The sequence below is a fragment of the Convolutriloba macropyga genome, chromosome 2 (genome assembly GCF_964194025.1).
Source record: "Convolutriloba macropyga chromosome 2, txConMacr16.3, whole genome shotgun sequence".
In the NCBI taxonomy this organism is placed as follows: domain Eukaryota; kingdom Metazoa; phylum Xenacoelomorpha; order Acoela; family Convolutidae; genus Convolutriloba; species Convolutriloba macropyga.
Window position 1 is genome coordinate 14706171 of NC_134469.1, and position 12732 is coordinate 14718902.

The 12732-nt window shown below is 34.6% G+C and overlaps 2 protein-coding genes across 2 annotated transcripts in view; both read left to right on the forward strand.

Moving 5' to 3' along the window:
* The window catches only part of LOC142357020 (uncharacterized), a 210491-nt gene that overhangs the window by 45586 nt on the left and 152173 nt on the right, over positions 1–12732 (forward strand). The gene's annotated exons all lie outside the window — the stretch shown is intronic.
* Positions 1–12732, forward strand: part of LOC142334830 (uncharacterized) — a 45633-nt gene that overhangs the window by 13493 nt on the left and 19408 nt on the right. The window contains exons 7-10 of the mRNA XM_075383156.1: positions 1808–1988; positions 9602–9737; positions 9962–10059; positions 10422–10575. Of these exons, the coding sequence (XP_075239271.1) occupies positions 1808–1988; positions 9602–9737; positions 9962–10059; positions 10422–10575 (569 nt within the window). The remainder of the gene's footprint in view (positions 1–1807; positions 1989–9601; positions 9738–9961; positions 10060–10421; positions 10576–12732) is intronic.

Here is a 12732-nt window from a genome sequence, read left to right on the forward strand (position 1 = left end):
GATCTGATGATTTAATTTAATGCCTTATTTTTTTGTACTTCATTCTTTTGCAGGAGAATCAATTTGGAATGAGCCTATTGCTTTTATAAATAATTTTGTACATACAATGATGGTTTATTTTGGGTGAACGTATAAGTTTTCATGTTATGCGCCCTCATTTAAATAATTTTTCGTGGGCTATTATTTTTTCACTTGAATCTATTATGCTGAATAAAAGTTCAAAATTCACATTTCTGTCTTTACAAACCATTGAGTTGCTGCTATCAGATAGCTGAGTGTAGTCTACTTAACTTTCTTAATTGGTTACAATATCTGCATCAAGACTTCCTTATAAATAAAAGGACACCAAACGGCCGCCGGTTTCATTTAATTCTGTTTTTTTAACATACTTGGTACCGCGTTAGTTTTTGCACTGACATCTTGACATCGACCCGATATATTTCAATTTTGCGGATTTTAACGATCTGTTATATGTTCGTTTCCTGAAGTAAAGATGAACTTATTACAGACAGCAACCCATGGCAAGAAATTTATGTTCCACCGTGCAAAGTAGGAATACCGGCTACGTTTGCCGTGACTTCCTCGATCCAACTGATCTTAATTTGCAAATATGTTGGCTAAAGCTCAGCTGTAGCAACGGAGGTGGGTAGGTTGACTTACATACGAACTACTGTTCTGTAGGGTGTCCGTAGGGTGGATTCCGTGTTACTTTGCATCGAAGCGCTGGTATGGGCATTATTGCGGACAGAAATTGTCTTTTTTTAACTTCGATTTTCTGTTTTTTTTTTCATTTCTTTAATCTGATTTTTTTTGGCAATGCTTTTCACAATTCACTCATAGTCCCTTCTAGGTCTAGTCTTTTGTTTAGTCAATGAAAATTTGTTTTTAATTCGCTTTACTTTTTGATCACGGTTTTCAATTTATATAATTCACAATTTTCACGCTTGATTTCTGACATACTTCACTCACTATTTCACTTGAATGGATTTTAAATTCTTTCGCGCTTGATTTCTGACATACTTCACTCACTATTTCACTTGAATGGATTTTAAATTCTTTCGCGCATTGAATTACGCAATATAATGAATATAGTCAATGTCAAAAGAGAAAAATCAAAAGATAAAGAAACAGGATAAGCATATAAAGCCCGATCATTAAGTCATAGTGCATTAAGTTATTAAAGTTCATTAAAGCGATTGCTAGCTGGCATTAGTATGCTTTAGAGCGTTCAGTTTGAAAAGAGAATTAAGTGTAATTTCAGAATCTAACCGAATCAATCCCAACGTACGTCAAGCGGGTCAACGGTTGCTATTTTCGGGCAATTTGCCGGCTATGTTAAAGTTTTAAATATAATTTTCGGATTATAGTATTTTTTCTCAATTATATCAACCAATAACTACCTTTCGAAGCCTTATTATTCATTCGAAGCAAATATTTGAGTTTAAAATGCAATTTTATCTGTTGTCATTTTAGACGCCTTTTAGCATTCCTTGTCCTTTTTTTAAAATTTTTATTGTTCGGGAATCTTTTTAATTGCTCTCAAACGAAGTTCGAAGCAATTATATTCGTCCTGTGGTCTTTTAATGCGATTTGTCACTTGACAGATTTTTCTTCTGACCTCCGTTTGATTTTTGTCCTCAAAATTGGGATAAACAGGTAATGCTCGGAGGGTATTAAGTTCTCTTAGAGCCTGAAGTCAGTCCGAAGTCAGTCGGTTTGTTTGCGCACTAGTTTGGTATATTTTTGTCCTAAAACTATTGTGTTTTGGGTGCCAAAAACATTCTGTATTTGTGATGGCCTCTTTCAGATTTTGAAAATATGTTTCAAACAGTAAGTAATGACTTTGTGAAAAGTGTGTGCGGCAGTGGAGAAGGTCTCTCGAGTATTGAGTCAGTGTTGCCTGCTGGATCCATCAATGAGGCCTCTAAAGTCTCCCTCGGAACCTTTGCAATCAAGACGAAACGACAGCATTTCTGGCAATCAACATCGTATGTATTTTTATCGCGTTTTATAGCAAGAAACGAATTCCAAAGATATAATGGCCTGTAGGGCAGTTCGTATCTTTTTTCGAACCGAAGATATAGATAATGTATAATATAGAACTAGACAAGGCGGCTCGGTAATGTGCGATGGCACATAAGGTTCCGACCCCGCCCATCCACAAATTTGGCATAATTGTCTACCAAATGAGGAACAGATAGAAGAACCCAAAAATTATTTTTTGCGATTCCCAAAAAAGCCCAAGTCTTTTTCAAAAAATTCTGTATCAACGATAAGATAGCCTCCAAAGCAAATAACTTAGTGGAGTAAAAGTTGATGCATTAGATTGCTGTAATATGTCAATATTAAGAAAGCGAGTCAAGACGGAAAGCAAAATCAAACAACAACAACAAACATTAATTACATCAAAAAATTTATGTCCCTCTTAAAAACTAAATTTAATAACAAAATCAACATACCGTCAGATAAACCCAAAACTAAGCAAAAATAACTTATAAATCCCCAGAAAACATATGCGACCAGTCCATAAAAAGGTTTGGTAACAATTATACAAGAAAGAACAAAAACAGTAAAGTAAAAAAATTAACTTATTTTTTTGAAACAGTTAACTTCAAAGTAATAAATACCATTAGGAATCAATTAATATTACCACAAATTTACGATTTCCACTACTTCTATAGAAGGGCATTAGGACCTGTCCTTATTCATTTTTTAAAGCGGCTAAAAAGAACAACAAAGAACAAACAAAATTTCAATTGAAACTTGCCAGAAAACGCTGTCAAAACCGTCAAGGCAATTTTTTGCACTCAAAATACATTTGATTGCGCCTTCTTCAAACAGCTATAATTTAGTACGTGGCTATTCATTAGTAAGACTAGGTAACAAGCAGACAAAAAAGCGAAGTGCTAAAGTATGTAATTTTTTTTTCGAAACAAAATTACATTTAATGTCATGAAAGGCATTAATAACAAAAAGAGCTATTTAAATAGGGTCGTTTATTCAAAAAAAAGCCCTCGAGACCTGTAATTATCCAGAATATTTCTTGCATCTACAAAAAGAACGTCAAATATGACAAAAATCACATTAGTTTACTTTTTTTTGTGAAAAACCGGTGTCGAAGCCAGTAAGGTCATAACAAATTCTTTAAAAGATTTTGGGACACCAATCCCTCTTATTCCTTTGACACCCATAATGTTATATTTGACCTGTAGTTAACTAACGAGATTAGGTAACAAAAAGAAACATAAAAAGAACAAAATTGCGAAGTTGAAAAAATTTTTTTTTTAAATTTTGGAAAACGATTGTTTTGATCGTCATGAAAGCCATCAGCTATCTACTAATATCAGAATATCGGTTCTTCTACTCTTCTATGAAAAGCCAATGAAAGCTATCACTATACAGGAAATTTCACACGACCGAAATGACAAAGTATAAATGACAGTTAGAGACAAAATTAAAAAATTCAATTGATTTCTTCAAGAAAGAGGCGTCGAGGCCGTTAAAACGATGATGTATATCTTTCAGAATTTTAATATGTTCAATTGTGCCTTATTCTGAATGCTAATGAGGTGACATGAGAACCGTCAAAAATGTGATAATGTGACAAAATTAGAAAACGTGAAAAACTGGCAAATATCAAAACAAAAAAAATCTGAAATCTTGTATCAAAGCCAGAAAACAATAATTTCAGGCTTAAAACTGCAACTGAGAATAAATGTTAAATAAGTAGAAAGAAGAAGCGGTCGTTTTTTTGCTGACATTAAGCTGGAAGTTGTACAAATTAAGAAAAAAAGTAGAGAAAAAGTTAATTAAGCCATTCTTTATTGAAAGGTCAATTATTTTTTAAAAAAGAAACGACCATAAATTTTCAATATCTATATTAACTATATCTACAACATTCGAAAAATCAGTTTTTCCTAAGGGACAATAAGTGTTATTAGGGCTTGTTTTTGGCCATTCTAGGACTATTACAATCCAAAAAAAATCGGGTTTTAATCAGTCGGTCTTTTTTTTTTAAAAAAAAGACTTTTTTTAATAATAAAAAACAGAACATATCAAATCAAAGCTCAGGAGTGATAGGTGTTAAATCAAGAATGCTTGTTCGTCTTCAAAAATAAAATCAACGACACTATTCTTAAAAATTATAACAAATTTTAGCAAAATTGACGAAAATTTAGGCAAAAATTCCGGAAAATGTGAATAAAAACAACGTGAATTCACTCTTCTTTTCTCAGAACTTTAAACCTCGATAACTCTCTGTAGAAATCGAAAATTAAAAAAATCTTTTTAATTCCATATTCTACGCTGGATGAGCTTTCTAATGATACCAGTCTCAACTCTCTACGATGAATATATCGAGCGGCGAAAATTCACGGAACAAAAAAAAAACCAGTTGAGTATATAGTTCCTCCCCCCTCAAGAGGGTCGGAACAATAATGTATAATATAGAACCGTGTCATAATTGACAAATGTTCTATTTGAACGTGGAAATTGCCTCAAAATATTCAGAATTAAACATGGTCTTTTTGTTTGCTTCATGTTTTCATGTTATCTAAGATATGCGAAGCAATTCTGGGACTAGCGGTTTTAGTTTCTTTCAAAAGATTATCGTTTACTTTCAAGAGATTATTGTTTATTCATTTACGATTTGGCCTACCTGTGCAATTAAGAGCGAAGATTAGTAGCTTGACCATCTATTGACAGAGCTCGGTCAGGAATTGATTATAAGAAACGTGATTGCTTAAACGCCCAGATCTATTGGGGTGCTGGGAATTTCATGCCAGTGTGAATTTTCGTTTTTCAGCGAAGTTCTGGAGAGATACGAAAGTGTATAATTGAAGAGATGCCGAGAAGGATATTTCAGTTTCCCGGCTTCGTTTTTCCAAGGTTTTGATTTTTTTGTAAAGGGCGCTTTTTATGCGCTTAGCTACTTGCAATATGCAGTAGAAATATTGAATATTTAATCCATATCGTCAAATTTTCGATTTAAAATTTTTGGTTAACGCCTAACCCTATCAACATTTGCAGTAGCTTCTGAGTGTAGGGTTTTAGACTGTGCTGAACTTCGATCATTTTTTAAATAGGAAAACACAATTTTCAATTTTACTCACTTTAACAGAAAAAAATAATTGAAAATTTATTTCAGATCAAATTAGTCCAATCTATTTTACATTTTTTCTATCGTAACTGTTTTGTTGAAGTAAAAATGCAAAAATTGGTAACAGTCTACTGATTAAAGTTCACTAATAAAAAATCTGTCCGAGGATTTTTCTCAATTTTTTCCCAATGCCAGAAAAACAATTGTAAAATTGAGCATTTTTTCATTTGATTAAAAATTATGGAAAATTTTGCTATTCTGATTTTTGTTGGAGGCTTTACTTATCCGTTAATGAACATCAAAATAAGAGAAAAACTTATATTGTTAATTCCAGAAGTGAGTTGATTCGTGTATACCACTTTTCAATGTAAGCTTCAATTTGAATTTTTGAAAACCAATTGGAATCAAATTGATTCAGTTGTTTTCAATCAGTATTGTTTTCAATCAGTATGCTTGTTAGCTTTATCTGCATAAGACTATGAGGGCCGACTTAGTATCAAGAACCGAAGTGAAATTTATCCACGTATACACTGAAGGTCTTGTTTTTTTTATGGCTCCAGCCAGATCTTGAGCTGCAATTCAGAATGAAAGCCGGCCCTTTCTAGTTTTGTTTTGATGTCCAGAATTCTTTTATATGACTACTTTCCCATGCATGATGTCGCTTTGCATATTTTTGTCTCACTTGTACTTGGAAGTCAGATCCAAAAAGTGTTCTTTTAAACCAAAACTATGATAGAAAATTAATGATTACATTTGTTGGAAACATGAACGAAGTCTACTCCTCGAACAGTGGTCCGCCTTTTCAACCAAATTGTTTCGTTTTTCGTCTGTACGTAAAGGGGAGATGCTACTGGGAAGCTTGGTGAATTTTAACATCACATTTATGCAGCTGTTGTCAATCGGTATTGATTGTTTGTTTCGTTGTCAGCTGTATATGCATAGTACAATGAGGGCCGACTTTTAAGTAAAAAGAACCGAAGTGGAATTTATCCACGTATGCACTCCAAGTTCTGTATTTTTGGCAAAATTGGTTTTTCAGGCAGAACCAAACAATCATTCTGACAGTCCTATAGAGCTCTACCTCTGGGTTGACACTTTTGGTGCTCAAGTTTCTCGTTTAGGATAAGCATTATTGTGTTTGAAGATTAGGTTCAATATATCTTTATTTATAATGTAACTGATTTCCAGTCAGATTTTTTGAACTCATTTCAAGCTGCTATGTTTTGCAATAGATCACATTTTTGTCAACCTCATGATTTTTGAGGTCAAATTGGAGAAATAGTTTTGGTCACGCCGAAACAGTTGGAGCGAAAAAGCGAGTGGTTGTTCGGCATAAAGGTAATTCACTCCAATTTTAACGTTCAATGAGATAAATTTCGGCGTCAGAACGAAACTAGCCTTCTCGCTAGTGGTTTTTAACATGTGGAGTTTTGACTTTGATATTCAATTTTTCTTCGATTGGATTTCTAATGGTATTCTGAGTCCATTACTTCCTTTCTTTTGTTTGTTTAGTCGATAGAAATTTTAGGCCAGGACTTGTCTTGTTACGTTTTTAGCGTATAATTTTCACGTCTTTCAGATAGTTTCCTGCTATCATTGCACGCAGCGCGTTTGAGGAACATTGTCACTGCAAAACTCAAAAATGAACGCAGTTAGGCAGGCTCTCTTTAGGATGTGAGTTACTTTGAATTTGTTTGAATTTATTCTTCCTTTAGCCAGCCGAATTTTTCCAGTTGAATTTTTGCACCTGTTGGTTATAAATAATTTCTAATTGAAGAAATTAACAAGGATTTCTGGAAAATAACATTTCGACGAATTGTTTTAGTTTCTTGGTCAAAATGCGAACTGTAATTATAAAAATGGCTTCACTCGTTCCTTAGTAACAGGTTTTTAGGAACTAGTCCTTGCGGTTTTCTTTATGAAGCTTTCTCATCATTTGTTCTCATCTATGATAAGCATGCAATTCAGAGTTCATATTTTTCCTGACGGGAGATACGCGATTTTCTTCAGATGAAAATTCTTATTTGTTCTAAAAGGCTTTCCTTGAGTGACAAAATTGGTCGCCGTATTCATCAAAAAAAATTTAATAAGGTTGTATGTTTTGTATAAATTGCATTTTAATTGCTCTGAAACGAAGTTTGTGGCAATTATATTCTCCTCTGGTCTTTTTTTTGTGATTTTTCGCTTGAACAATTTTTCGTCTGTCCCTTTTAACTTTTCGCCCTCAATAACGGGATAATGAGGTAAAGCCCCGAGGGCAGTAAGTGGCTGAGCAGCGCTCTTAGAGCCTTCCTAGTTTTGGAACAAATGACAATTTCTTTATGTGAAGGGCTCTTCTTACATCTGAAAAGTTTGAGCCCCCCTCAATCACCCCCACTCATGCCCTTCCCTCCCCCCAACACTTGCCTGCCAACCCGCCTCCACTAGGCGCTTTGAACACCCCTCTCGTCCAGTCCTCCAAACTCTACAGCCCAGCCCCAAACCACCCCCCCCCCCCCCACGTCAATTCCCCCCCCCCCCACTAATGCTAGTATCACAAGACCCCAGCTGGCTACTACCAAAGCCAACCTCTCGTCAATCGTTTGAGAGCAATTTACGCAATGTTTTGTTTTTGTTTTCAAACATTGTTTTGTCTTTTCCGTAACAATTTAACTAAGAAAAACTGCAATTGAAATTAATTATTTAATTGAACATATCTCAAAATTTCACAAATTAAGTTTTAAGAAACTTTGTTTTCTTTGATTTTTGAAAAGTTGTTTTAATCCAATATTCTCCATAGCTCAATGCATTTGTGCTATGTTCAATGCTCACTTTGAAAAATGTGTAATCTTTCATTTTCCTTGTTCATTTTCTATTGTAAAACCTCTATGCTCTTTTTAGGAAAGTTTATCGTTTCCTCGTTTTTATGCAGGGAAAGCAAACTAAGTATTAGTAAACTAAGAAGCAAGATAAAAATTTTGTTAGCAATATCAGGAACACTAATCATAAAAAGTTTGGCTTCTTCCATTTCCTCGACAAAATTTTTAAAAAATTAGCAAACGCACAACACTGCAGTATCTACTGATTAATAAAAATTAATATAAATTATTTGACATGCTCACTGTACAATTATCTAAGGTGACCTTGTCTTTGCTGAGCAAAGTGAAAAAAAAAACTCATTCTTCCGCGGTCTCTTGATTTTTTTTCTTAAAAAATAGAAATTATCTACATAAGCACTACCTATAATGCGCTGATGGGGTAAAATGGCATTATAATCAATTTTTTTATTCGTTATTTTGTTTAGCAAGTACTTCCCTTTTCAGATTTAAGCTAAATTTGGTTAACTGCTCTTGAACGAAGTTCATAGCAATTATCGTAAGCGTGTTGGTCTTTTTCATGTAAATTTTTCGCTCGACCATTTAGCGCTTTTCTTCTAGAACATTCTTTTTCACTTCTCAAGTGACTTTTTCACGCTTTCTTTTTTTTGTTTTTGAGTGATCTCTATCGCTCTCACTCCGATTTAAAGCTTGTTGCTAATATAAAATCGGTTTCAGCATAACAAAACAAGGGACTGATAGCCGAGTGGGCAGTGCATCTGGTTATGGAACGGGAGGTCAACGGTCCGAATACCGGCTGGGTAAAAGTTTTTCCACCCGCCTGTCGTTCGAGAGCAATTCTTCTTCCGACATTAGTCGGTTTATGTTTTTTGTTCAATGCTGTCAAGCAAAATTTGAAGCTGTTATTTCAGTCAGCATTACGGTTTGGAAACCACATTTGCTGAAATCAGTGACAAATCGAACATTGTAGACAAAACGTAAATAAATCGAAACAAAATTGGCTAAATCCTTGATACGAATTGTGGTGATAATAGGAATGCGTAAATTGCCGACTAATCCTCCAAATCAAAGGACTAGATTAGAGTCAGCGACGAAACAATTAGAATAAAAAATTGTCGCCATTTTACGCAAACTTAAAATGCGAAATCTACCGACAGAAATATCAGCGTTTGAGTGTGTTACTTTTTTTCGCACTCGCCTATTTTCCTGATCTTAATGCATGTGTGCGGAAAACAGCGACCATGCTGAGTATATATACTCAGTACGATGTGGTTTTAGTTTTGTAATGAGGTATCTTTCCTGGCAAAATTTTTGTCTGGCCTTTTTCTGTTCTAGAGTATTCGTTGCTGGCTTGAGTTCTTTGACTTCTTCTTGTCTTCTGCATTTTTTGCTTGATCTAAGTTGCTCTCTTTCAGAAGTAAGACCGCCAGCCTAATTTGTTGCTGTTTACCGCGTAAAGTCTAATCAAAAGCGAGCCAAATTTTTTCTGTTCTATGTTATAGTGGTGGTCTCAAGTAAGCTCTGATGACGGGAACCCTGCTGAATCAGGCTAACATAAATCGAGCCTCGCTTGCAGTTTGAGAGCAAATCGCTCAACTCATATTTAAATATTTTCAGTCACAAAGCTGAGCGTCCTTCCAAAGCTGATCTATTCAACTTTGTTTTTGTTTTTAATTTTGCTTTTAAGGTGTAAGCTCCTGATGGGATGCGAAGCAAGTGTTGACAAGAGCCAAGTGGCAAACGAAAGTGTCTTGCTAAATGACTTCGACAAGGAAATCGACTTGACGGAGAAGAACACCTTCAATTTAACTGCTCTCAAACAGGCAAGTTGAATTGCAGTGTGGAGGATCTTTGCATGGGTCCTTTAACCAGGCGTTGGCAGTAGCGTTTCCAAATTTCTTTGACTATTTGATCTTTCTTCGTCTCTGTTTTGAATTTTTGTAGGCCATGTTTGGTTTTTAAGGTCGAGTTAGTAAAAAAGTTTTTGGCAGAGGAATTTCAAATTTTTAGATTAAATGCTAGTAAGGTAAACTGTCAGATGTTTTAGATAGGAGTGAGTGTTGAAATTGACTATAACTACAATTTGTCTGCAAATTTGGGTCCCATACACCGACAGGATCTGAACAAAGAAGCTATCAAAGACTAGTAAGTGTGAAACTCGTTAGTGTTTTCAGTTGATTCTGGTACTTTTTCGGTCGCTTTGATTTCTAAGAAGTTAAGGTGCTCTTGCTATTTTTTAATGTGTAGAATCATCCACCTTGCAATAATAAGTGTATATTTGAGTACTGGCGTTTATGGATTGAATTGGGGGCCTGTATGCGGGTTGCAACCGTGTTCTGTAGGCTGTTTGAACCCGATTAAATATCAGTCTCGAAAAAGAGCACCCTAATTTGCCTAATTTATAGGAGTACGATTATGCTGGTTATATGATAACATATAATCAGCTACTATTCATTTTTTTTATCACCGAGAGTTTTAAAAAAGGGAATTAGTTCACTGTATTGCAGCTCTGTGCCTGCTGGTATTGTGTCGAGACTGGGAAAGCAAAACAGTCGGCGAGTGTTGGCTATGGTGACGAGTCTGTTCACAGTCCCTAATGAATGCTCCCTCACTCTCACTAAACAGCTTCAAATACAAGATCAGATCTCACTTGCTAAGCTGGTCAGTGTTGTTTCTTTCTTGCTATCGTACCGTCAAGCCTGCAGCTGCTGATTGGCTAATAAATATAGTTGAAATTAAGGCTCATTTATACCACCATGTACTATCCCATCTATTTCAGTGGAACTTTTTTCACAAAGTTTGTCTGCAAAAGAAATACAACGTATAGTCCGACAGATTAACTGAAGTATCAAAGTATATGCGATGAAATTACAACTTTTGTCGAGACCGACGCATCCCATCAGCCTTTTCCGTCTAGAGTATTAATATCAAAAATTAACTCAATAAAACGTTATACAGAACTGAAGCAATGGGAACATGAGCAATTCTGGTGAAATGAGCAAAGCGCTCACAAATCGATGAAATAAGAGAATCAAACTACCACTATTAAGGAAAAGAAAGCCAAATAAAAGAGGAAACAGATCATTGACAGTAAAATTTTTCAGTAATGGGACAAACTACCCTGTGATCTCAAGAATACCGGGGAACAATTGAACATTGAAAAAAGTCAACAGGTTTTTTGCTAATTCAGCTTGAGAGAATATTCTTGAATCGACAAGCAGGATCTTTCACGGCCTACTTTTACCTCTAATGCGAAAAAAAATACAAATTAAAATTTCCTCGAATTTTTTATTCAAGAATTTAATTAAGTAAGCTCACTTTGTTGTAGAAGATATCAATTTTAAACCATCTGGTTTTAATTTCTAAATTTTCATTTTGGAATTCAAGCACAAATTTATTGCCGTTTTAACTCGTACCCGGCTTTTTGGAAAACGGAATCAACATTTCAATAACAGTAATATAATAGCAATTGACGGTGATAACCAAATAATTCATATATATATTATATTTATCGTTTCATTTCTTAAGCAGCATGAGTTAATACCATATCACTTTAATTGCAATTTAATTCCATTTTCTCTAGAGATAAAAAATAGAGAAAGCTTTTTATCACTTGCATCTCGATATCGGAAATGTGCCTAAATAATGATATTTACTCTTAGAGTGACCAATTAAAAACATTTTTTGTACTTGCTGATCTTTTCCCTGGATCCAAATGCTTAAAAACGATAACTGAATATATATATATATATATATATATATTTATATATATATATAAATATACATAAAATTTAATGTAATTTATATATATATATATATATATATATATATATACATCTTATATATTTATATTGAAAAACATTACATCAATGGGGATTATCAATAAGCACTGAAGGCGCGTGTGAATGGTTGCCCTTAGAATTATATCATGATATAACTGCATCTTAGATATCAAATTACAACTGATACGATATTTATTTTGAACCCGCAATTAATTATCGGGAAAACTGAGCATCCATCGTTTGAAACCCTTCCCGGATCTTTTCACCAACTGCTCCCCTTTTTCAAAAGGGGGATTATTCTTGGATAGAATTTAAGCGAGCGATTTAATAACCAATCAGAGACGACTAAAAACTTTCCACGTATGCCCATGCTATGTTAAACTGAATAGAATAAAATACGCTATGCTATGACAATTAGCCAAATTGGAATACAAAGTGAAAGGAATTTCCGAGTGGCTGGTCGGAGGGCAAGCGTCGGGGCTTCGCCGCGATAACAGACACGCGATTTCCGGAATACATCCCACAGCGCATGAATACATATACTGAAGCCTTAAACTAATCCAAGAGTTTATGGCTTCAGTATAGTTCGCTGAGAATTCAAAAAGGAGCTTAATGAAGTCAGCTAACCCTCTCTCACTCTTCTGCCTCCTTCTGCGCCACCTACTAGAACAGTTTCAACGAAAGGCCATGGGAGTTGCGTAAAAGAACTAATGACAAAATTGAATACATCTTCTAGAAAGTATCTTTTGTAACTGATTGTCAAAATGAGAAAGTTGAGGCGTTTGATCATTTCTCTCAAAAACCTTACTTAGTGTTGAAAAAAATTTTAGTCAAAAATTCGATACATCAGAGCTTATTCCATCTTTGAAACGTATGTTGTGTTGCTACTTTGATTAGTCGCGGAAAGAATCCCTACTGGAATTTCATTGGTTCTCCAGAAAATAAAAGACTCTTTATGTTTACTAATACCCTAAAAATCCTCATTCATGATCTCATGTGAATATGTGCGTTTCGATAAATTTTTTTCGTGTTGAAT